The 25,718-nt window shown below is 43.8% G+C and overlaps 1 protein-coding gene across 5 annotated transcripts in view; it reads right to left on the bottom strand.

Moving 5' to 3' along the window:
- Window positions 1-3,506: 3,506 nt before the first annotated feature.
- ehbp1 (EH domain binding protein 1) overlaps window positions 3,507-25,718 on the bottom strand; it is a 163,499-nt gene continuing 141,287 nt past the window's right edge. For all 5 annotated transcript variants that reach the window (XM_085296229.1, XM_085296230.1, XM_085296231.1 and 2 more), the window contains 4 exons: window positions 14,257-14,356; window positions 13,281-13,354; window positions 4,976-5,090; window positions 3,507-4,656 (listed from right to left, as the gene is read on the bottom strand). In XM_085296229.1, the coding sequence (XP_085152355.1) occupies window positions 4,566-4,656; window positions 4,976-5,090; window positions 13,281-13,354; window positions 14,257-14,356 (380 nt within the window). In that variant the 3' untranslated portion in view covers window positions 3,507-4,565. The remainder of the gene's footprint in view (window positions 4,657-4,975; window positions 5,091-13,280; window positions 13,355-14,256; window positions 14,357-25,718) is intronic.

Here is a 25,718-nt window from a genome sequence, read left to right as displayed (position 1 = left end):
ACCACAGGAACCACAGAGCGGTTTTAAAAAGATGGAAATGTTTCGTAGGCCTGCAGGGGAAGGTGCTTCAGAGGCTGCAGGCCTGCGCTCTGCTGTGCGTATAAGAAGAATTTAGAAGGTACTCGCACCTCACAGGAACCAGTTTTTTATTGTTTGCATGCCGGGTATAGAGCATCTTTGCTGGGATTGTCAGCAAACTTTAGTGCTGACTTTTCTCCACCTAAAATACATATTCTGGGTTTTTGAAAAGACCCCCCCCCCTCCCCCACCAAACAAAAAACAGACGAACAAACGCTTCAATGGCAAAGGTTACAAATCAAGATTTAGTAGCAATAGAAACCCGAGGAAACCCCCGCTGTAGTTTGGCAGTTATTTCCTAAAAAACAATACACACATTTACGAGAAAAGGCCTCGAAGCTTCAGCCACATTTCTATCTACGGTCACCGTTTGCCATTTTTTAAAAACACAAACAAGTGGACACCGAAACAAAAAACAGAGGATAGAAGTTAAAATTATCCATTTTGATTTTTATTGTGATGCCCCCTCCCATCTTTTATTTTTTCTCCCACACACACACACACACACACACACACACACACACACACACACACACCACACCAGTCTCATGAATATGAATGAGGTTTAATCCCCATTTAGAATTACATTTGAGGATGGTTGACGTAAAGTTTAATAGGGATAGACCTCCAACTCACTGCGGAGGAAAAAGAAGAATCCACAGAAGAAGAATCAGCAGCAGAAAGCTGCGGTCACTGAATCAAATCCTGTGTTGATGTTTTTAACACGTTTTTAACCCTCCGCACTTAAAGAAAAACACTGCGTATGCTTTATGATTTGGCCTGAGTGGTACCGGGTGTCGGAGGGGGAGGGGGGGATGCTGCTTCTTATTCTCTGCAAAAACACAAACTTTTGTAAATGAGGCCCGAGCTGAAAGCGAGCTAATGCTCAAAAAGAGAGGGAGAGGGTGAGAGAGAGCAGGGATGGAACTTACAATTTTATGTGTGTGTGAGAGTGAGGAAGAGGAGGAGTATCAAAGTGGAGGCCGATGGGACTTAAAGTCATCGATGAGAGCACTTTGACAGAGAAACTTGAGCATCAAAAGTCTGCAGAGCACAATAATAATAATTACAAAAAAAATAAAAAATAAAAAATATGTAGGTTGTGTGCGTAGGCCTGCAGTGATGCTTGTTACAGACGCACCTGAACGCACCTTCCTGTGCAGGTCCGTGTTTTTACGCAGAGGCCAAAATCAAAGAGAAATCAGGCCCGTTTGATTGAAGGGAGGCTGTGTGCGCAGAGAGGAGGCGGCCTAAAGTGGAGGTATTTGATTTGGGTTTCACGCACCTTTTATCCATTTTTTATTTCCACCACATCTGAAGTCCGAGCTGTCAGAGGGCCGGCGAAGGCTCTGACCGAAATACCACCACCCCTCCTTTCCTCTGCACATGCACACACAGGCTCCGTTAAATTATGCAAAAAGGCCATTCAACAAATATGGCCCTCACAACACAAAAGAGACGGTTTATTCTGACATTTCCCCTGCATTGCTTTTTTCCTCTGCCCCTTCCATCCTCTCTCGATGTGAGTAAGACCCCGAGATAAACCCCTGAACAAGTATCAAGTTATCAAGTTGCACCAACCTTTTGTAATAAGAGTATTTTGTCTAATCCCAAATTGCAGTTGAATTTTCTTAATGCTGAGCTGGTAAAGCCTGGGATTAGGCGGTGAGGAGAGGAGGGGGAAAAGTTTTGTCCCTTCAGCCGGCAGGATTGGAAGCGGGGATCTGTGGGGATGTTGTCGGTGCTTATTAAAACGATGATGCATAAAACGGACTGTTGTAGGAGCCCCGGCGCTGCACGCAGAGACCGCGGCTCCCTCAGGTGCAGCTTTTTTGGACGGCGGCGCGGGCGAGGGAAGTGAAAAACGCAGAGGCCGAGCGGCGCTCAGCACCTGTGAGGTGAGGCCAGGAGACTTCAAAGCTCAGGAGATAATCCATTCAGCTGAAGGATCCTCAGCTGCACAGCAGCGCCGAGCCACCGCTGCTTTTTTTTACGCAGTGCCTCGCTCTTATTCAGCGAAAAAAGGAAAACGACTCCAAATAAATTTTCACTCCTTCTGCTTCTGCTGGAACGTTAAAGAAAGCCGGGCGATGCTGCGGAGGTAGGACAGGTCTGTTTCAACTGTTTTATTCTTTAAAAAATGCAAAAACGCCAAATTAAAAACATGTAGTGATTCATTTAAAATGGTTTAAAATAGTTTTCAGTGAAGTTGAAGTAATTTAGAGGAAGTTAAAACTTTTAAGAGTTCAGTTTTACGCATGAATGATTGTGTAAGGACACAGCCTTTAAAATGTTGCATGTAAAATAATTACATGCAACATTTTGCAACATTATGCAAAATAATTATTTTACATAAGTTAAGTGTAAACGACAGGTTGTGTGCATCATTTTAAAGATTTTTCTCACACACACACACTCACATACACTCAGCACCGTTCAGGCTCTGCTCTTTTTCCTCCAGATCACAGGCGCCCGCGATAAACGCGCTGCAATACAAAGTCAAACAAAGCGCCTCGGGGGACGCAGAGTGCGTAATGTGCGCGTACAGTCGGTCCCAAGCAGAGAAGAAACGAATCAGCAAATTAATTTGAAAGTATTAGAAAGGCCGGGGAGGACGTCTGCTGTCACAACCGATTTTCCTGCTTTAATCGGGGATGGGAGGCTGCCTGCAGGGACGGAGAGGAGGGTTAAACCGCAGACACTTTGTTCATCCGGAGCTTTTATTGCAAGAACATTTTCCACAGCTCATTTCAGTAAAATGTTGCAAATTAAAATGGACACTTTAAGAATTTAAGGGTGTGATTTTTTTTCTACATCTTTGAAAATTAATACCAATTGTTGTGCCCGCCCTCCTCCCCTCATCCGTGGCTGCGGGTGACCGAGCCTCTCCAGCTCTGCAGCCCGTCCTCAGCGCGCACAGGAGCGGCCCAGAGAGAGGTGTGAGAGAGGGGGGAAAACATCTGCTCGGAACAAAGTGATCTCTCTAATCTTCCTCGGAGGAACCTGCTCGACACCGACCTCAAAGAAGAAAAGAAAAAACCCGCCAATTTTAATTTATAAACACGCGCACAGGTCGCAGGGGAATTGAACAGAGCGCCGAATAATAAACGCAACGCTCGCCGGTGGAGGCGGTGATAGGGGCCACTTAAGTGCGGGGGCTGCAGCCAAAGGCGTGCATTTCAATAACTTTTTAAATTATGTAAACAGAAAGAGGAGGAAAAACAGAGTTCAGATCGAGGATTGGAGATATTTCTTTAAACTGAGAGTAAAAAATAAATACAAATATTTGGAACAGAGTTTTGAAAGTGCGTGCGCGCTTTGAAAAATAGAAAATGAGTAAAAAAAGACAAAACATTAAATATAACAAAGATTTAAAAATCCACAGCGGCTAGGTTTTTAGTTTTTTTAAGAAGAGGCCACACAGCGCGTCTTGTGGAGTATGAAATCATAAAGACTTTATTACTGAAGACTTGGGTTATGACACTGGAATAAATAATCAGATAAATGTTCACACGTAAAAAGAACAGCTGCACAAGATGTGGAGCTCTAAGAGATGGAAGCATATTTCTCTTCTTCTGAATACAATAAATAGAAACCAAAAGTCGTTGAGCAAAATGAAACGTGATGGTAGATTCACTTAACAAGCAGCTTATTGGACAAATGACAATAAATAATATATATATATATATATATCTGTTGTTTTCTGACTGCATGACTCCTGATGGAGGGAAAAAAAGATTTTGGAAGCTGTTGGTCAGAGCAGTGATGAAAATATACAACAAGTGTTTGTTTGTTTTTTTCCTTTCTTTGTTTTGGTAAACTGCTTTCAAGCCAAGACGATAAAAAAGCAATAGGAAAGTCAAGATTTGTGAACAGTAATGCTTCCCAAGTTAAGATATTTTACAAGTAAAAAGTGAGATAATTAAAAGATACGGTCAAGTAATGAAGTAGCTTGAAAAGAGCGATGTTATCTCTTTGTTTTTCTTTAAAAAGTCTGACTGAAAAGTCAACCCACCTCATCATCTTCTGAATATGATGGGGGGAAAGAAAAAGAAAAGAAAACAAATAAGAGTAAAATTTCCCCCATTGTTGTGCTGTACCTCAAATCCACCACAGACTGTGCCTGGTCTCCACATTCAGACGGAGCGAGCTGCACACAGGCTGTGCGCTGCCCTCGTCTCACACGTATTCATGTTTGTTACACAGGTACCGTTCTCGAGAAAGTAAAGCAGAGTTCAAATTTTAAAAAAAAATAAAATAAAAATAAAGGGGGACAGTCCGAGTCCGTAAAAAGTTGGTGCAAAGGTGTCGCAGGGCCTCTTCGCTCAGCCGAGTCTCTGCGGTTAATCTGACCCGAACATAAACCTCAAAGGGATTCCAATAACTGACAGAAATGTCTCGACTCCTCTATCAAATAAAATGATCGATAATAATCATGTGATACATTTCTTTTATCGGCTACATTTGTTGGTTGTGTTTGCTGACAATCACTGAACGACGCACTTCTCCTCTTTCTTGGCCATCTTGCCTTTGTTCTGCTCCAGCGTCCTCTCCAGGTGCTCGTCCTCCTCCTCGGCCCTGCGGACGGCAAAAGGTCAAAAGGTCAGATGTCTCGGGGTGGGGTTGGGGTAAGGGGCAGACAGGTAAAACAGCTGGTGCCACGGTGAACGCCGCTGCACCACCTGTGGAGTGGCCCGGTGCCAGGGGCCACGTTCTGACCTTTTACCTGCCTGCGGTGCCCTGGAAGGGATCCCACCCGTGCAGGTGCGCCGCAGGGCAGGCTCGCCGAGCTTTCTCTACGTCCACAGCTTCTTGGGGACGTCTGTGACACCACAGGAGCGCCTGCTGTGCAGCTCAGTGTTTTTATACTTGTGTTCAGTGTTTTTAAGTAACTTACTCTTTTTCCTGGGCGTCCAGGTCCCTGACCAGCGCGTCTCGCTTGTTGACCAGTATGACCAGCTCATCCAGCAGCAGCTGCTCCCGTCTCTTCTGGGCCTCGGTCTTCTGCCAGTCTGCAACACAACCAGAGACCTGCAGTCAGCGGTGGAGACACTGAGGATATTTCTTTTCTAAAAACCTCACAGGCTGCAGGATGCCTACATCTTCTTCTGGACTGAACCTGTAACTGAAGTGTTTTCAAAAAGATCTTTGGGTTTCCTGGATGTGGCTTCATTTATGTGAGGACTGCAGATGATCAGAAAGACGGAGAAACAGTTTCATCACCTCACTGACCTGCTGGACTGTGATGGAGCGGGATGTAAATGTGACGTGTAAACACGCTCCATCAGGTTGCGCGCACAGTGATGACGTCATGTTAATGTGCAACTTCTCGCAGGTATAAGATGGCTCTCGTTCTTTTATAACCTCTAACTTCTCAGGAACACACAAGCTCTATTAAAGCGGCAGCTCTGCTGAACGACGGCATTCACGATCGTTTGTATTTGTCACATTTTTAGTTCTATCCTGAAGTAAATTAAGTTTGAAAGTCTCCTAAATTGAGTTTTAATGGTCCAAAATCCTCCACAGAAACTTATGAATAAATAAATACCAACCCCTGAATGTCACCTCCTCAGCCAAACAAACAAACAAACACACACACGTAGGTGAACCCCTGACTCTCGTCTCTCAGTTCTCCAGGGTCTTTGCAGGAAGGGGCCCCACAGGGCCCCACAGGGTCCAGGTGGGACCCTGATCCAAATCCCCTCAGCCTCTCCCTGGAGGAGGGGGGCAGCCCACAGGAGAGCGCTCGCTCCCCCTGGGGCTCGAATATCCGCCTGGCGCCCTCGGCTCTGCATTCACCCAACACCAGGGCAGCGCTCCTCCCTCCCTCACCCCAAAAAACTCACCCTAAACACTCACTGCAACCTTTTTGTGCAGTTTAAAACAACCACCACACTTAGCATGCACAGACAGGACAACATATGCTGTACATAAATTAAACCGAATGAGATTCAACTTCTCGTCGTGTCACACACACGGCTGCCGGTTGCAGTGTTTTATCCATTTCACTGCCTCAAAGCTGGAGAAAGGCAGGAAATCTCCTTCTGCTCCTCAGCTCAGTGTGAGAACGTGTCTCCCTCTAAAACCTCCCTCCATCGTTTCATAATAAAACTGAAAAAAAAAATCAGCTTCGTCCCAGCGAGAATTCAAACAAACTGAACTTCTGTGGCGCGTAGGCAACTTCACCCCTCTATCAATATTTAACCGGCTATTGATTCGAGAATAAAAGGAATGTTGTAAAATGTCAGTCCCAAAATAAGTGTGGCTTTATTAAAAATAAATATCCCCCCTCCTCCTCCTCCTCATTGAGTCAAATTGCGGCAGTCAGGCTGTGTGCGTGTCACGCTGGGCCCAGTGGGTTTGTCCTGAAAGGTCTGCGCTCTCTTCATTGGCCCCGCTCGTCCCTTTGAAGTCGACCACAGAGCGAAATGAACACAGTCCCAATATTTGGCTCTCTAGCCCCCCCTCGTTATTTTTCTCTCTCTCAGGGAAGCAAATTTACTCTCTTCTGGTTTTTGTTCAGGAGTTAACAAATACTTCAAAATATGTCTGAATCTGCACCTCGAGGATTTGTTGCTCCTTTTATTTATTTATTTTTAAACATGTGGTTCTTTAGGAAGAATCAGAACAAAGTGTGGGGAATATTGGGTGAGTCATCAGCTTTAGCTAACTGAGACAGGAATGTATGCCATAAATCTCCCACAATCCTCTCTCAGAAGAGGAGGGTTCACGACGAACGAGGTGGTTTTTATTTTTTATTTTTTAATCTCCTTCAAAGGATTTCTCAGCCAAAAAGCCAAAGACCTGCTGGACCCGGGGTGTGCATGGGAGGGGAAGGGGACCCATGAGTGAGCTCACTGCTGTCAATCACATGTCTCAGAGTCCCGCCCCCCTCATTAGGAAGGTAAACAATAAAAAGAGCCGATGAGCGACGTGACCAGGCAACACCAGAGCGGGGCAGGCTGGGTAACCAGAGACGCAGGAACAAACAAAACAGCCTGCAGCCACTCAGACCACCCTCCCCCCCCCCATGTAAGCCACGCCCCCCTCCATAAGAGAGTGGGAGAGGGAGGTTAAAGACTTAGGAGTGTGTACAACTCACACGGTGGGTGCGTATTCAGATAACTCTCACCGTGCACGCCAGTGGTAACCATGTGAATCTGCACAAGGCACACAAGAATGCGCTGGTTCAAATCCCCATGAACACCCCCCTCTTCTCTCCCTGCTCGCTATCCCCGACGCTAAATTTATTCAAGAGAGCAAACCGGTCCAAAGCCTCGTTCTCTCAAAGCGGGACGAGGCCGCCCTTCATGCATCCGAGTCCGTCTGGCTGCCTCTTTTTCTGTTTTATACCAAAATACGGCGACATCACATCGGAGGGTTTCAATCGCAGCTTTTTTGGACACGGACACCAAAATACAATTTATTCACCTTCATTTCTTTGCTTTTTTACCCCCCCTCCTCCTCTTTAGGCCCTGACAGCTGATTTCGGCTGAAATCCAAGTGTCATCAGAGAGAGAGGGGGGGGGGGGGGAAGGGGACTGATAATTAAAAAACAGCTAAAAAGCAACAAACACAAAGGCTAAAAATTGCAAGACAAAAGTTCTCTCTAAATTACTAAGATTGCTTTTGTTGAGGTTCGAATATAAAGGAAAAAAGTTTATATTGCAGTTTCAGAGCAGTTCATCCTCTACTTGGCCAAGAGATGACTGCATAACTGCATGTGACTTAATCTGCCCATCTATGTGATTTACTCCTGTAGGGACCTGACGTTTAGGGAAGCTGCGTGTAAAAGAGTACCAGTCCACCTTTTCTCTCAGGAAAGGCAGTATGAAAGCATCCTCACACAGAACATGACATCGTGGTTTGGGAACAGCTGTGTGAAGGACCAAAAAGCTCTCCAGAGAGTGATCCGTACAGCAGAACGCTGCTGCAGGATTGCTCTCCCCCCGCTTCAGGACACCTACACCAGGAGATGCCGGACTAGAGCAGCGCAGATACTGAAGGACCCGTCCCATCCTGGCAACAAACTGTTCCAACTTCTGCAATCTGGTAGAAGGTTCCGCATCTTCCGGGCAAGGACAGAGAGACTCAAGAGGAGCTTCTATCCCCAAGCCATCCGTGCCCTAAACACACACACCCGCCCTCTCACATCATCTATAATTGACTGAGTCAGGACTCTTCCAGACACTAAACCAAGGCACAATGTACATTTCAATTCCTTTAATTTTAAATATGTTTATATTGTCTATCCTGTAAAATAGTCAGATGTCTATTCATATTAATGTACAGAATTCACCTGCTTGCTGCTACTACTGCACATTCACCCAGTGTATATACTATATGTCTGTGTATATATATATATATATATATATATATATATATATATATATATATATATATATATATAAAATGTTCTTCCTCTACACCCCCCCCCAATTTTTGCACATGTCGAGGAGCGTGTCAGGCTACATTTCACTGTGTGTTATACTTGTATAACTATGCATGTGACAAATAAAGAACCTTGAACCTTGAACTTGAATGGGGGAGGGCCTTTCTTGTTAGCTTCTGAAGCCATTTTCCACACATGCACTCCACCCCTGAACCTTTCCAGACTTTACCCAGGTTCCCAAAGTTTGTGTGATGCTTTTTTGTTCAGACGTGTGGACAAAGTAGCTAATATTGTCCTTAATTCCATGAGTGTATGTCAGGTGTGCTCTACCACCTAAAACACGCTGAATATTTCTAGTAGTGCAAACCTTTGTGAAGCGGTGTTTCCTGCCTCATGCAACATGCAAGGAGGTAAATTTATCTACAAGAGGACAAACCTGCCCTTAACACATTTAAACACAACTTGAACCTTTATAACTTGATGGCTCATAAACTATTTAACATGCTGACGGCAGCTACCAATTTACAGGATTTACTGCCTTTAGCCTCTGGGTGAGTATCAGGTGAGAAAGTTTGGCTTAGCTTCATTGTGTCTGTTTGCCATAAAAACATTCAGAATTGTAGTTTTCTGGTCTACGTGTCCAGCAGAAGACTGAGAACATCACGGTAGATACAACAATCAAGTGGTTTTCCACCTGTGTGAAGCAGGCTGAACCACAGGAAAGATTTTACATCTCTTAAAAAGCTGTAATTTCTTTCCAGGCATGAATGTGAACATTTTCAGCATCTGTTCAGCCTCATGTGACGATTAGCAGCATGTAATACCACGTTAGCTTCACTACAGGTGGCACCTGTCCTCGACATAAACACCAAGTTAAAACAGCTGGAGACGATGCGAATATTAAACTTCAAGCGTGGACGCACTTCAACCTACACAAACACCCGAGCTGTGAATAGATAATTAAACACACTGGTCTTCTGAATTCGCCAAAACTCGAGCCCGGCGACGCGTGGAACGAAGCCTGTTGCTATCGGCCTCTTCAGTCAGTGTGCAAGCCTGAAAGAGTTGGCGACATCATCAAAAGTTGCCCATGTGATCGGATTCTAAAGTGCACCTAATCAATCAGGGTCTGTAGTGCGCTGTCCCGATGTGTTACAAAGCCCAAATAGATTTACAAATGGGCTGTGGGTGTGTGTGTGTGTGTGTGTGTCGGGGGTGTGGAGAGGGATAAGCTCCTGCATAGGATTACATATTGATTTTAAACATATAAAAAAGCTTATCATATCAAACCATAACAAGGGGAGAGAAGAAGAAAAAAAAACAACTCTGGGACCCAGCTATGCATAAATCCCTTTTAGATGGCGAGAGGGCGTCCACTTTAAAAAAAACACACACACACACACACACACACACACACACACACGGGCCCTCGAAGGAAGCCAAGACGCCGCTCCGTGTGTGCGTACATAGGTGTGAATCGGTAAGCAGATAAAGAGGGCATAGTGGATCAATTTTTGTGGCAGGGAGATGAGAGCATGGCATACAGATGGCATTTCCCCGCCTGGCATCACACCAAGACGATACAAGGAGGTGGTTATCACTGAGCATGCTCATAAACGACATCAACAGGGGCCTGGAAGCCTCGGCCCTGATCCTGACCGTTTTATTCTGCACATTTAATCAAACCTTGAACACCGTTTTAATGTCAAGCTGCTTTAAACTTCAGTTACGGAGCATTTTTATCTTACACCGACTGATGTTTGGATGCTTTAATGATGCAAAGGCCCACCTCAAGTCAAGACCTCTGTGCTGTTAACCTTCACGTGTCAGACTGGGGTCATTTATAGGTGTTGTTGGGATATTTTTAATCATGAAAATCGTTCCTCACAACTTTTCATATTTTACTACAGGGATTGGCCCAGTGCTGTGGCAGGGAAATGCAACTACGTGGATTTATTTATTACCTATAGGAGTGTTTTGTTAAGAATACTGGCTTTGGTTTGATTATAATTTTCCACTTGTGATCGCTGCGTTGTGATTTTACGCAGTGAATCATGGTTAACAGACCTAGAGTAGATTTACTGCTGCAGAAACCTCGAGGCAGACACTTGATGTCCAAAGATGAGTCAGCATCAGTTACCAAATTATGTTTGAGTGCTTTTGTAAAAATGTATTCTGAATATTCCTCATGTACAGATGACACATTCAATTTAAACAAAAACAACAGACGTACAGTGACGACCTTGTTAATTCACTCTAACATCTTAAATTTTACATGTATTGCGATTATTGTGCTGATCTATTGTTTTTTAAAGGTTTGTGATGCACTAATGTGTAAAATACTGCACTGCTGTGTGCTGATATGAAATCATCTAAATATACAGTTCTTTCTTTATTCAGTTAGACAAAGCATTGCTTAGGGTCGCACTAGACCATTAGTTGTTCTGTATTTATCAGTTAATATGTGCTGAGATCCAAAGTGCAGGAAAAATACCTGGCACTGTAGTGAATCCTGCAGCTGTAGCCCTGCAAACTAGCCCCTCCCTTCCTCCCCTCTCTCTCTCCCTCTTTGTGTGACTTTAATGTTTCTACATTGTGCCTTTTCACTACATCAGGAATCACTGCTCCGTTAAGATCTTCTAACTCAAACAAACAAAAATCTGAGAAGAATTTGACCTTTTGCAGAATATCGGCTTCAAAGTTGATTTCAGATGAATCGTCTTCTCCCCCTCAAAGCTTCCCCTCTTTCTTTTCTTCCTCCCCTCCTCCTTGTCCTCTTGTACCCGACTGTCCCAGTAAGCTTACGTCAGCCTCACAAACGTGGAATAAAACATCACGAGTCAAACCTTTGCCTCAGAACAGAGGAGGCCGAGCGGCTTAACTTATAATCTCCTGCCTTTAACTTTCATCAAACCCTTAAATGTCTACATCACTGCAGAGACTACTCACAGGATTTTCCTTTCTCTATAACTGCTTACAAATATTACCCACATCTGCCGCAGCTGGACGGTAAATCAGCAGATATTTAACATCTTTTCACACAAAAAGACGAAGACAGAAACTTCAGGTCTTCACACTGACCTGACAATGTGTGTGTGATTCAGCATGTGTGTCAGCTGAGAGGGAGAGGTGCGCTTGATTCAGTGCAGGTATATATTTTTCTCAGCAGGGCGTGTGTGTGTGAGGGCAGGTGTGTTTCTTCTCTCACTCTGAGTCATCTCTCTCTCTCTCTCTCTCTCTGTGTCATCGACTGGCCAACCAAATCAGCAATTATTCGCACGCCCAACCATCGCTCAATGGACCTGCCCAAGCACCAAATAAGAGCTGGGGAGACACACACACACACACACACACACACACACACACACACACAAAAAACCAAAGGTGGAAACACACCTGTGAGATGTAAACTCACAGACGCAGGCAAATGGAGACCAACAGACACACACACACCTTTCTTCCCAGCAGCTGACAACTATCTGTGGCTGCGAGAGAAAGGCAGAGCCTCTGAATGTTAAGTGCCTCCCTGAGGGAGGAAAATAAGGCCGCTGATAAGTTAGTCAGCTGCAAATCCAACAAGTCCACATGAAGGCAGAGAGGACGGCGGTGACACGGCACACACCACCTCTCCACCTCGAGTCACACACACTATCTCTGCTCTCACATCCACAACACACACACGAGACAAAGACAAAAACACAGCTCAAAACAATGCACACACACGCGTGCTTAAAGCAGGCTCGCTGATACAAACACACACTCCGTTATGTGAAGCAGAAAAAGCGAAATCCTCCCATTCGACTCCAGCAGGAGCTCGATAAATAAAAATAAATAAAGCGGCCGGAGAGAGGGAGGAAATCAAGCTGAACGCAGGCAGCGTGGTGCCGGCTGCAGCGCCGCTTTGGATACGCGTGTCTGCCCCCCCCCACCATCTCCTCTTTTGCTAATTAGAATTGATTTATTATGGACCAGGTAGCTTATCAGGTGCCCGGTGAAATTACAATGGGTGTCCGAAGGCCGCGAGGAGAAAGGGGGTGGTTTGTGAGAAGGGGGTGGTGCTGGTCAATGTCGAATGGCAAAATCAATTAGCATTGATTGGCGAAAGGTTCATTTTGCCAAAGAGGACGCAGTCGAAGGGGATTAAACTTCCATGGCCCTCTGACAACTTTGATACGACACAATGGCTGCTTTTCTGGCTGCGGTGTAGTTAACAAGCTTTCAACAATATAACTGCATTTCTTTCTTTTCTTTTTTTAACATTGCAAACACTGAATGCAGCTGTGGTCAGATTCCACATCAGGCATCGGCTAGTCGGGTCTGGCTGAGAAACAGATAGCATTGATCAAGTATCTGGGAGTGAAATCCCTCGCAAGCTCGCATCTTAATCCTCATCAAGCCGAAGCAGAATTCAAATCACCCTGCTTCAGGCTCCCGATGAAGGCTGGCCCCCGCTAACGGGCGGACGCCACGTAGAAAGGACTCAGAAGAACAGACACCAACCACTTTACTCGAACTCAAGCGACCTCGACAGTCGATTTTACCCTCCTCACTACGAAATGGAAAATGAACTTCAACTATTGCTGCCGGTCTCCTGCAGGACTCATTTGGGAAGTAATTAAACTATGCAGATGTTCTGGTAAATTTCAGGAAGATTTAGGAAAGAGAGAGTAAAGTGAGCTCCTGGTTGTTTTACTTTACTTGTTACATAATCTCCTCAGCTGTGAAAACTGCTGTTTAAAATGCATCTAAAGTTACAAAATTAAGAGTTTAATGTACGCGTGTGCAGCCTCCCTCTGCGTGTGTGTCTTACCCTCGATGGCCAGCATGGCTCTCAGCTCTCTGTTCAGCAGTTCGAAACGCCTCTCCAGATCGTGCTCTTTCTCCCTGTGGCAAGTTAGAAAGAGGGGAGACGGGAAACACACACACACAAAGTTCATCAATATGTTAATGACTAAATCATTAAGTACTTAAAGAAACCTGCAATAAACATCGATTCGGCCACTCGCCCGAACCTTCTCTGGCTTCGCATTAATCTACTGCACATAACTGATACTCATAGTGCACAGCCCTGGGTGAAGGTGTGTGTCTGTGTGTGTATGTGTAAGGATAGAAAAAGGGAAATAAGGAGCGGAGTTTGGGGGGTGGGGGTGAAAATGCATTAAAAACAGAAGATGAGGGAGTAGATGTGTATATGCAAGCGTGGCCCTGTGTGGATCTATCTGCCACCCGCAGCACAAATTGAATTCTTTCCTCTTTCAGCCATATTAAAAAATGAGCTAATTCGGCCCCTAATAGAATTTGTCCTTCACAGGCGCCGTTTTCTCTTTGCCTCCACAAAGAGAGAACAGAAAGGGCTAATAATCAGCCCTTCTGTCAATTGGCCACTTTAAAAGCCTCTCCTTTCCCACGATATAATGTGATTATGAATACTTCAGGCTCTCCTCCACTTGCACACTTTGAAATCCCTACAGCCGCAAATGAAGAAAAAAAGGCAGCGCGTGTCTCCACCTGTCGCAGCTGACCACATACAAAGAGACTGCAGATAGAGTAGCGATTGCCACATTTCTATTGATTTTATATCCCTTTCTGCATGTAAATCAATGAGTGGATAGACAGAGATGGGGTGAATGGAGTGGAGAGGACACTCCTGCCCCGTGCAGCTTAGACGAGCTTGATCTAAAGCTCGAGGAGCAGGTTTAAAACGCTTCTCAGCTGCTTTAATTTGACATGTGAGAAATTAAAATGGAAGCAAAGACGAGGCGACAGAGAGGAAGAACAGTACGCACAGCAGAGAGAGCTGGTTCTGTCTCCTGATGAGGGCGTTCTTCTTGTTGACCAGCATGAACCACTCCTGCATCATGGCCTCCTCCTCCTCCTTGTTGTTGCCTAGAAAGAGCACAGAAACACACCAATAAATAAACCAGCAGATACACACGTTACAGGAAATGTTTCAAGAATAACACGTTGCTCTTTTGCTTTTGTTTTTTTTTTTTTTGTTTTTTTACAGTGGATTGAACCTGACATAAAAATTACAGCACGCCGTGTACACCAGCATATGCACATGAAAAGCGATGAGGCAGATAAACGACGGAGCTGCTGCCCCCGCAGAGTCAGTGTGTCCACCAGATATTCATGTGTGGGTGTAAATACTCTCCTCGCTTATGTTCCCTGTGTAAACATTCACCTACTTCACACCATGCCTTCACAACGTCAATACGGCTTCAACCGGGGCGGGATTAACTCTGCGATTACCGTCGAGCGCCTTTACAGAGTGAAGCCTCTCACTGTAGGGCAATACATATCCCATCACTCAGCAGGCCTTCAAAAAAAAAAAAAAAAAGTCTCTGGGACTCTCTACTGCTTAGTGTAATACCTGCTCAACACACACAGAGAGCTAGTGAGGCTCAGATGCATGGCTAATGTAAGCTTTGCCCACGCCTGGGGCTAAAGCTCTATGCTGTAACTTACTTACAAGGTACAATGGGATGCGCACAACTGATACAGACAAAGCACGTCGAATCGAAAGCTTCAAATGTTAGCCAGGTAACAGTGACAGCCTCCATCGTGTTTGACCTGGAATAAAGACCAGCTGCCTGGGTGTGGAGTTTGACTCCCACTGTGCATCTGCTGGCCTCCGTGTACTAAAACCACATAATCGTAAGGTTTTAAACATACTGGAACCTGTGATGACGCTCAAACCAGAAACTGACAAATGATAACTAAATGCTCATTGAAGCTCTCAGGTGTTAAATGCTTACAGAGGAAGGGTTGATCAACAGGATTTTCAGGTACGGCCCAAAAACATGCACGAAAAGTTATTTAATATTTCTGGAATGAATTAAATTTGGAAACAGGATAATAGTCTGAACATTAGCAGGATGGTTACTGTAAATTTGGAACCTATTTATAAAACTTTCTAGATACTGTTTAGTGCATCTTCAGGCAACTAAGTGGGGCTATTTTGGACCAGGTGTGGCAAAGATAATGAGCAGGTGTATTTATGCTGTAAATTCATGTAGGTCTGTTTAATCCCAGGCTTTTGCTCCAATTTTCATCCTGTAATGATTACACTGTAAGGTTTTACACCAAACCAAAGTGAAAAGACACCTCAGGCGTGTCTCTCAGGATCCAGAGGCTTTGATTAAACTGCAGTATTTGACACCCTGGGAATCAGGATGGCCTCACTGAGCAGGAACAAAAATAACAACAGTCTCAGCAGTGATGATTAATAAACACATAATAAAGATGCAAAATGCTACCAGTAAAATAATTATTTACTATAATTCTACAAATTCACAATTTATTTGTGAGTAAAAAAGACTATTACTTTAAAGGTAAATCTTTAAATGTTATAACTACTTTTTTTTAAGGAATGGATAATCAATAAAATTAAAACTAGATTTCCATAAAATAATACTACTAAGCATCTCTTTCTGCTTGGTTTGTTTTAATAATCTCTCACGTGTTATAAATTAAAATGCTATTTATTCTTTATCGAATCTCGAGGTCAGCTGAACAGTGTCAGCGGCGATAATCCATAAGGTCCCGTTTAACTCTGCAGCGGCGATATGAATCCTTCCATTCACTGTGGTAAATGCAGCAACGGTTTTAAGAAGATTTCCAACATTTATTGTCTGAGTATTGTAGCTGTAACCACTATATCATTTATTTGATGAGAAGCTGTAAATAAATAACTTTGCTTCTTAGGAGACAAGAAAATAAGAAAGAAAGAAATTTTTCCATCAAACACAAACACACACACACACACACACACACACACACACACACACACACACACACCAGTGTTCATTGCAGCAGTGGGAGCATCGGGCCACTGCGTCACTGATGACAAAAGGCAAACGCGTGGATGTGTGTGGACACCGGTGAATGTGTGGACATTTGTGATACTCTGAGCCAGCAGATGTATGTAATTTCATTTAGGAGGAGGGAGCGGGAAGGGAAAATGAAAGAAAGCAAGCAAAAACCCCCCCCCAAAAAAACCAAGCGAATGAAAGAAAGCTTCAGGATTTAGCGGAATCACGGGCTCGTGGATTACTGTAGTCAACTTTGAAATGGACGACACTCGGAGGGGGGATAAAGCCGGCGCTGACAGGTCATTGTGCTGCCTCGAAGTCAAATAAAACAAGCAAATAATAATGGCAAATATTAAGCTCCTGTGACATTGTGGCGAGGCGGGCTGGAAGACGAGAGGGGATTATAAAGCTATATCCCCCACCGCTAGCCAGCCAGCTGCTACCAGCCAACCAACAGCCACATTTTATGAAAGGAGGGAGGGGAGGCGAGGGGAGAGGAAGGCAGGGAGGTCAGAGGAAAAGGTGGTAGAAGAGGGAGGAGAAAAGGGTAGAAGGAAGGAGAAAAGGGAGAGATGAGGAGGAGGAGGGGGGGGGGATATTGAATGTGAAAGCAAAATGGGATGACTGGAACGAGGGAGGGAGTGGAGGAGGAAATAAAGGCGAGCAGGTGAGTCAGGGGATGGAGGGATGGAGGCAGGAGACTCGACAGCTGCTCAGCATCCACCTCCGACCTCTAGATCCTACCTGACTCTTAAAGAGACAGACTGGGCGCAGATTTATTGTTATAGGTGGGCGCTAAACCCCTTTTTAATCAATTAAGCATGGGGAAATTATGTTTTACTATACCTTTAATTATAGTTTTTGAGCTGTTGGGGGAAGAGCCTTTAAAAAATAAAAAGTTATATAACTACATTGTAATTTTACAGGCCAATTGCATTTAATGAATTATTGAAAAGTATTCAGATTATTTAAATAGTTTTCTACTAGCTTGACTACTCGATACGACTGAATTAACAAGACAACTGTACGCGATACCGTCATCTTAAACGTAAAAGTGATGGTCGTTTCAGTTTCATGATTGGGGGTTTGATTCCCACTGGTGCAGCACATTCTAAAAACATCTTTGCTCCATAGAAAGCCATATGCTTATAGTGACAACAGACTGCTGAATGTGGTGGTGTATGAAAACAAATGGTGTAAATATCCTTGGCAGTCACCACTGACACTGTGTCTGCGAATCCAGCCTTGGCTCTGAGACACTGTGGATGCATGCTGGCTCTCAGGGGGCCATCTTGGATCAAAGCATCTGGCAGTTTGGCAGGGTGCATTCTGGGTCTTGCTGCTCGCCTTACACGCCACTTCTTAGTGCTCAACACAGAGCAGGGCAGAGCAGAAACAGGCCAACTCCAGTGAGACCGAAGCAATGAATTTGGCGTTGGTACAGTGTGTGATGGGGACATCAAAGGGTTAGTGATGAAAATGCACAAGGTTTATCGCCATTAATATCATCCTTAGTGTTACCTCAGCTATCAATGCAGCTGTGCTAGTGAGAAACACACAAGATACAATCAACTCACACACACAGAGCTGAGATACAACTGATAGACATATCCCAACAACCCCTCTATCTGATTGCCTGTCTTCCTCTTCTCTTGTTCCACTCCCGGCTTCTCGCAGAAACGCAACCAGGATACAATGACACCAACTGCCGTGTGTGGAGGGAGGCTGCTATCCTCGAGGCATGAAGACAAGGCTGGTTAGCATAGGTCACTGTGTGTTTGGGTGAGAGAGAAATGCAGAAAGAAATGGGAAAAAAAAGGCGGGTACAAAGGCAGCCTCTATAGCCAAATAAGATTAAGATAGCAATCTTGGCCAATGTTCCATTCAGTGTTGATAGGAATAATGAAACTCACCCCGAGGTGGTCAAACTGCTGCTGCTGTTGGCCTGAGCTGCTTTGAATTAAGAGCGCCATGCTGCCATGTGCTAAATGTACAAAATTCATGCTTTAGCATTAGTCTTAGTGAGTACACGTTAATTGACTTTAACTGGCTTCACTGTATTTTTAATTGGTGACTAAAACATCAAACCAGAAGCTGCACTAAACCTGCAATTACTGATAACTTTAGCTTTAAATTATCGGTGTGTAGTTTAGCTTCTTTTAGCTGCTCTCTTATTTGCAAGCGGTCGCAGCAGAGGACGGATCTACTTGGATGCTTCGGGGATTTGCGTCTCCCTCTCAAACCAGTGATCGATGTTAACCCTAGGACTACAGAGCGACAAAAAGACCAAAACAGATTAGTCACAATGAAAATGCTGAAAATAGGAATGTATGCAGATGTATGGGGCTGCTCTTTATTTTCCTGAGATTGCAACGATGTCAGTTGTTTAGTTTAGCCACCGCTGTGGAGAAAGCAGAAGTCACAACATAAAAGAATCTTTGCAACAAATTACAAATTTAATTATGAAGTTAATCTGTAAGAAAAGAGGGCTGCTAATGTTAACTGCTCTCAGCAACTAATACTTAAAATAATTTTTTCTCTTTGATTATTGTGAAAGAGAAAAATGTATTTTCTGTTTCATTATTGTGATCAATGGCTTCAAACAGCAACATGTGCAGTCATTTGCACATGAGATGTTCATTCTAATTCATATAAATTGCAGTAAGTGGATGAGCAGGGTGTCCTGCATTTGTTCTTCCCTGGAGAAACTTCTGTGCCTTGAAGGAAGCAGCTTGGATAACCGAGGAAAATGAATGCGACAGAAAGAGAAACACATTAAAAGCTGTGATCACAGCATGTTCATCTCAGTCCTTATCCCACCATTTTGTCATTTAATCCAATAGCTGCTAATCCAATTTGTCTATCGGACATATAAAAAGGCAGGGAGGAGGAGGAGAAAGAAGAGGAGGGGAAGGGAGGAGATGGAGCTGAACTTCTCTTCTGTGTTCAAGTCACTTTCTCAATTGCGGTTTATTTAGGGCAGAGCTGCACTTGTGCATCTCCCCCCATCGTTCTCTCCATCCGAGCGTCAAGCCCGTCTGATATCAGCGGGGATCGGGGGAAGAAGAAAGCCAAAGACACATGAAAGAAAATGAGAGAAGGAGGAATAAAAAGAACAGGATGAACATTGTTTCCTGTGATTAGGTAAGAGCTCGTTAAAAGGCTGTCATGGCAGTGATGTGAATATGCATGACAGGGGCCGGCCTAATCAGAGAGGTTTGTGCCGAGGACCGGAGGGAGGGGGGGGAATTGTGTGTAAGTAGCCTACTGAAGACTTGATTTAATTAATGTGAGGAGAGGAGTGTCTTGTTAGGAAAGGAGACAGGGAAGGACAGAGTGAAGCTTGTAAGCAGGAGAGTTTAGGGAGCTCTCAAATTCAGGTTTACCCATAAAAAGCGTCACATCTGAAGCTTACGCTTCTCTCCATTTCTGAAAATTAGAGTAACACTGAAGTCAAAGATGTACTCAAAGCTATGCACGCCAAATGTTACAACACTGGTGAGATGTGTAAGAATCAAACTGCCTAGCCACTGCATGTGATTCCTCCTGCTCTCTCCTATTCTATTCTCCTCTCCTCTGGAGTGGTGCTGAGGGCTATTTTTCCAAGGGAGTCTTGTACGAGGCCTCTTTTAGGTGTCCTCAATGGCACAATGGGTCCTAGCTCATAGAGCAGATTCCTGCTTTATTGAACCTGTGTATAAGGTCTGGTGAATGGAACACATTAACCGATTCACACTCACCTCTTTCCTTTTGCTCCCCCCGGATAGAGAAAAGTAAAAATTCAGAAAAAAAAAGAAAGAGGAGGGAAAAAAACCCTCCTCTCACACTGAGGCACAATGCGTGCCTTTTCCACTGGTGTCATTTGTCAACCACTGCTTGCTTTACAACTTACAAAAGAGGTGAAGGTAGGGGAGAGGGAGAGGAGAAGCAGGAGTAGGGTGCTGCAGAGTTTTGGAGGCACTGAGATTAATTAAATCTGATGCATAATCATAAGCAGGGCTGCAGAATTATTTGTTTCTGATTTCACGCAATATGCTGACAGGGGAAGCCCATCTTTCAAAATGCTGATGTTGGAAGAACAACAGCAGGCCTGCTGAATGACGATGAATATTTTCATCATACGATTGTTTTGTTAGCATAATCAGTAATAAAAGGAGATCAGGAGGGGATGAGTGTTACGAAATTATGCTGGATAAAATAATTATTGCCTATTTAACACCTGTTTGGATGTGACTGGTGAAACTGACTTGGTGTTGCGAACTGTAAACCGAGCAGGAGGAAAAATCCAATAAAAACACAGCTGTACCTCTTTGTTGTAGATTTCTGGTTTGCTTTGATGGTGATGATAGTGAACATCAGGTCCCATTAAAGAAGTGCAAAAAAGAGCCAGCTTTTAAAAAAACAAAATATTGAATCAATTTCAGTTAAATCATGATTACTAAAGATTTATTTGGTAGAATTTTACCCAGAATTGTGTACTCGAGAGTTCACTCTGGGAAAAAAAAAAAAAGAGGCATGACATAAAGTATTTTGAGGCCCTGTATCTTTGACAGTTTTCATATGATGGCGAAGTTTTTCATGATGTCAACAGATTTGAAAGAAAAAAAAAGCTGATTTTTGAGGGGGTCAGGTAGGAGGCACTCACTGATCATTTTAAGAGTAAAAGAGGCCTGTGGCATCTCTCTCTCACACACACACACACACACACACACACACACACACACACACACACCCCCCCCTGGGATTTATTCGGCAACGTTTCCTGAGTCCAAAAGCTGCAAAATTCTTTTAGAAAGTTTCATAAGTGGAAACATGCTTTTTATTTTCATTCATATATATTTCATTCATTTTCATATAACACATGCTGTTTTAGGTTAATTTTTAATATGGAGTCCTGATGATGAGCCTAGTTTGCGGGAGGAGAAGAGTCAGACTGTCAAAGCCTAACATGTTATCCTGCTAACATGTTTCTTCCTTTCCATCCGCCACTCTTCACCTCTTTAATCTTTTCTGTGGACTCTTCTAAATATACAGAAACGTATGTGCGCATGCACACACACACAAACGCAAAACACACACCACTGGGTAAACACATTTGACCTCAGAGCCAACAGTAGAGCAACCTCCAAACACCTCTACCTCAGAAGCTAAGGACAGATGGGAGCTTTGGCAAACAGAGTTCACATAATAGACTGAGTGAGGAGATGAAATGCTCATATTAGGAGGTTTCATTTTCACACACTGAACAGCAGCTGAAGAGTATATTTGGACAAGAGAAGTAATTTCTCCTCTTTCAACTTTCTTTAGCGTCTCATTTTAAATATTTAAATCAAACATATTTTATTTGATCACATAAAGGGGCTGAAAGGTGCTCAGATCAGAACAAAATAAGTGCCATTCCCAGAGTCTTTTTCTAGGAGAACCAGCCATGCCGTGACAATCACAAATATGCACTCTGCCTCGACTCACCCCCGAAGCATCTCCTCCTCTCTCCTCCCTCCCCCATCTCCATCAAATTGTGTTTCTGCTACAAATCAATAAACATTATCAGAGAGTGGCAGACTATGGGCTGGTGGAGGCAGCTTCTGTCTGTTAAAGCCCAGACCGCCCGGTCTCTATCACAGCCTGGGTGAGAAGGCCAGGAGGAAACAGAAAGATGCACACAAGAGAGAGAAAGGCGGGCAATGCGAGTCCACGAACGCACACACAAGTTATAGGGATTTACAGTAAACATAAGATGGAAGCAGAGTGCATACAAACTGAGCTACAATCAAACACAGATATGCTCAAACAGAGCATTTGGAGCATGTGCAGTCCTGCAGAGTGAATTTTCACATCCATACAAATGGAGAAAACAACCACAGCAAGCTGACTGGAAGAGAAAGGAACAGCAGTGAAGCACTGAGGTGTTTAACAATAATCCTAACAGTGCAGCACAGGCTGTTTTGACCATGCCATTCAATGTCAATAAGAAATTAAAGGGGGGAAAGGAAAAAAAAAACACACAGAGTCAGCCTAAAGTCAACAGCGGCTTTAAACACTCCCTAACCCATTAGGCTGCTGTATCACCCACTCTATGCTTGTCAGCTCACTTTAGCTTTAGCGTCAGAAATCCCCACACTCTCCAACGCGCTACACGAACCATTTAACTGAGCCCTAAATAAGATGATTTTCAACTCGTCCCCACTTAGCTTGGGGCTGGAAAAAGAAAATCAGGGGGCCTGCCATACGCCATTTCTCAATTACCTTTCTCATTATTGTCAACCGTGTTCATTACTACTATTATCACCCTTCCTTTTCTGTTGCACCCCCCTGCCCCACTTTAGGCTAGCTCGGGCCGTTGTGGCTGTCGCGTTGGATGAAGAGAGGGGAGAGGCGCGGCAGAATCGAGAGCTTTTTTCAGGGCCGGAGCACTTCAGGTAATTAATATAGCAAGAGGGGGCAGATGAGAGGAGATGGAGAATATGTGAGTGTATGTACGCCTGTGTGTGTGTTTTTGCTGAAATGTCTGATTGGGGAGCTCACCTGCCGATACCCCCTAAAAGGTATTTCATTAGCGGGCCTTTTACCATACAAGCAGAGCAACAAAGCCTCAGTTACGCCTGTCTCCACTCCAACTCGACAGGGCCCTCCAGGACGTCTGTAGCTGTGTGTGGGAAGAGTAAAGAAGAGTGGAGGAGCAGAGAGGAGAGGCTATCCCTGTTCATAATCTCATGACAAAAGGCAAAAAGGCATCATCCTATTACCAGTGTGATCTTCACCAGCTCCTGCTAGCCACTTTCCACAGGGGGCTCTCTTTTATTATTAAGGTGAGTAGGTGATAGGGAGCAGGAAAGGCGCGCGGCGCCTCCCTATTAGCCCTGGGACAAGAGTCGGTATGAGGGGGAGAGAAGAGCGGAGAGACCCCATGCTAGGGTCCTGTTTGGAGTCTTTTTCTCTTTCTCAGAATGAGAGCCTTTGCTTGGACCTTCGGGAGGCGGCTTCTATTAGGCTTCAGTGCTACAACACAAAGTGTGAGAGATTCTTCAATCAAGCAGCTCAATGCCAGAAGTGATGATCACTGGGAAAACATCTTGAGCTCCATCTGTTAAAACTCATTTGTATCTGGTTCACGTTACTCCTTAGCTCCACCGTTACATGGCAGCAATGAGGTATTGGGGTACAGATTTAAATGAGGTACATTTATTCAAGCTGAGCCTTGGTGGTCAACTCCTGATGGCTGATATCCACCAAGTCCTACGTGATTTGACCAGTGCTTCTTAAAGCATAAAAACACTTGTACTGTGGTTTCGGTTTAAACGTCACAGAGGTGTATTTTTGAGTATCCACAGCACAGTGAGAGAGGAAAGAGGTTGGGGGAGAGAAACACAGATTAGTCTGTTTTTTTTTCCTGAGTGTTTTGTCTTCATCTTAGTGGGGGGTGCTTTCCTCTAGCCTCAGGTTACACAAGGGAATTGTGGGAAATAAAACTAGGCTGAGCTAGGTTTGGAATAACAGCAGTGCTTGACCCACCATTAAAACATACAGAAAAGGTATAAGTGTATTAGTGTAAGCTTGTGCTTAAACTAAAGATGTTTTTGAGTACTGCAGGTAGTACTGAAGGTCTCTTTTAAGATAAATTTAAAGAATATGAGTGATGTTTAAGTAAATGGTAAATAGACTATATGTACATAGCATCTTTCTACACAATAAGGGCACTCAAAGAGCTTTCTTACTACAAGCCACATTCACTCAGTCACACACATTCACACGCACACTCTGATGGACACATCAGGGTTCTGCATCCTGCCTGACGATACTTCAAAGGAGTCAGGGATCGAAACACCAACCTTCTGATTCGTGAACGACCTGCTCTCATATTTGAACCACAGGCACGTCTATAATTCAGCAAAACATTCTATATTCCGTTTTCCAGTTCCACAATTTCAGTATATTTTAAGTTCAATTTATCAAAAAAAGGCTTCAATGATTATTTTTTCACTGCCTTTTGGTGTCACCGCTTGAAGAAAAAAGAAAATTAGAAATAACATTTGAAATAACAATTAGTAACAATTTCACTGAGTTAATAATTAGTGTCATTGTAAAGCTCTTTATAAAGGTGGTTTTTCTAAAATTATATTGCAATATATTTCATAAAGGTGACAGATTACATGGAGAAAAAAATGAGATTCAAGAGTTATTTAATATTATTAACTGTAACAACGAACGGATCCACCACTGTAGCAAAGAAATTTGGGTACGTTCTAATGACTACAACGCAGAGAATCATGACTAACACTTGTAGAGTAGAAATATTTATTGCTGCAGAAACCTTGAGACAAAGACTCTGTGATGATGAAACAGATCAACTGATGGAGATGAGGTGGGTCAACTCCTTGTGTGATTAAAAAACACGATTAATCACACGAGGACACTTTGTAGCATCTGTGATAGATAAAGGAAACTTTAAAGGTAAACTCAGAGAGAGCCTTTAAGAAAACCTCAGGATCATAAACAAACTAATTTTAGTGGCTTTGTCGCCTGAAGGTTACAAGGCTATGTGAACTCAGCGGTTAACCGGTAATTGTTTTGACTGCAACTGACTATTGAGCCTAAGAGTGCGTGAATAAGAGCAAGAGGAGCAAAGTGACATCACAGAGATGTGTTAAGTAATGTTACATTTCTGAACTCAAAATGAAAGCATTTCTTTTTGAATGTTTAAAATAAGTATTTCATCATTAAATCAAAACATAAATCATATATTGCTTCAAAGTTATAGTTTCCAGCTACAGTATTTGCTTGTGCTCCTGATGCTTGATGGTGAGATGATGCAAATGGCAACAAGTCACTGCTCAGTCTGGCTCCGCTGCTGAACAACTGCAGTCACTTCAGTCAGTCAACTGCAGTCACCGTTCCAGCAGGAGGACACTTTAATGAGCACTTTACATCACTGTGCATTTATACATGGAAGAATCTTACACATAGATGCTCGCGTGCACACGCTTTCCTGCCTGCATAAAGTCAAATATTTGGTAATTCCGTCTGATAGACTGAAGTTTGAAGGCCCTTTAAAGGTATGTTAAACGTACAGATTCTCAAGAGATGCACACCATCCATCCTGACAATCCACACACACATATACGCACGCACACACACATCATCGTCGTCGTCCTCCTCCTTTCTCCTCTGTAGCCCAGTAAAAAGCCTGTGATGACCTGGGTGTGTAGCTTATTAACCTCTCCATCAGTTCTTATCAGCCAATGAATAGCCCAGTCATCTGCCTCTCCTGCTGAATCTTAGGGTGAAAATTTTCTCCTCACGTCAGGGCTATAATTCAATCCACACAAAAATCATTTAAGGAGCACACACATGTACACGCACGCACGCAAGCACGCACGCAAGCACGCACACATACAATGGGGACCACAGTGGAAACATTTTGTCAGCCTTGTCCT

Source organism: Mchenga conophoros, linkage group LG13, assembly GCF_057382185.1.
Source record: "Mchenga conophoros isolate Kocher_MC1m ecotype Shallow Benthic linkage group LG13, M_conophoros_male_GT1.1, whole genome shotgun sequence".
Taxonomy (NCBI): Eukaryota; Metazoa; Chordata; class Actinopteri; order Cichliformes; family Cichlidae; genus Mchenga; species Mchenga conophoros.
The sequence above is the reverse complement of the archived record's forward strand: the minus strand, read 5'-3'. Positions and strand labels throughout refer to the sequence as shown.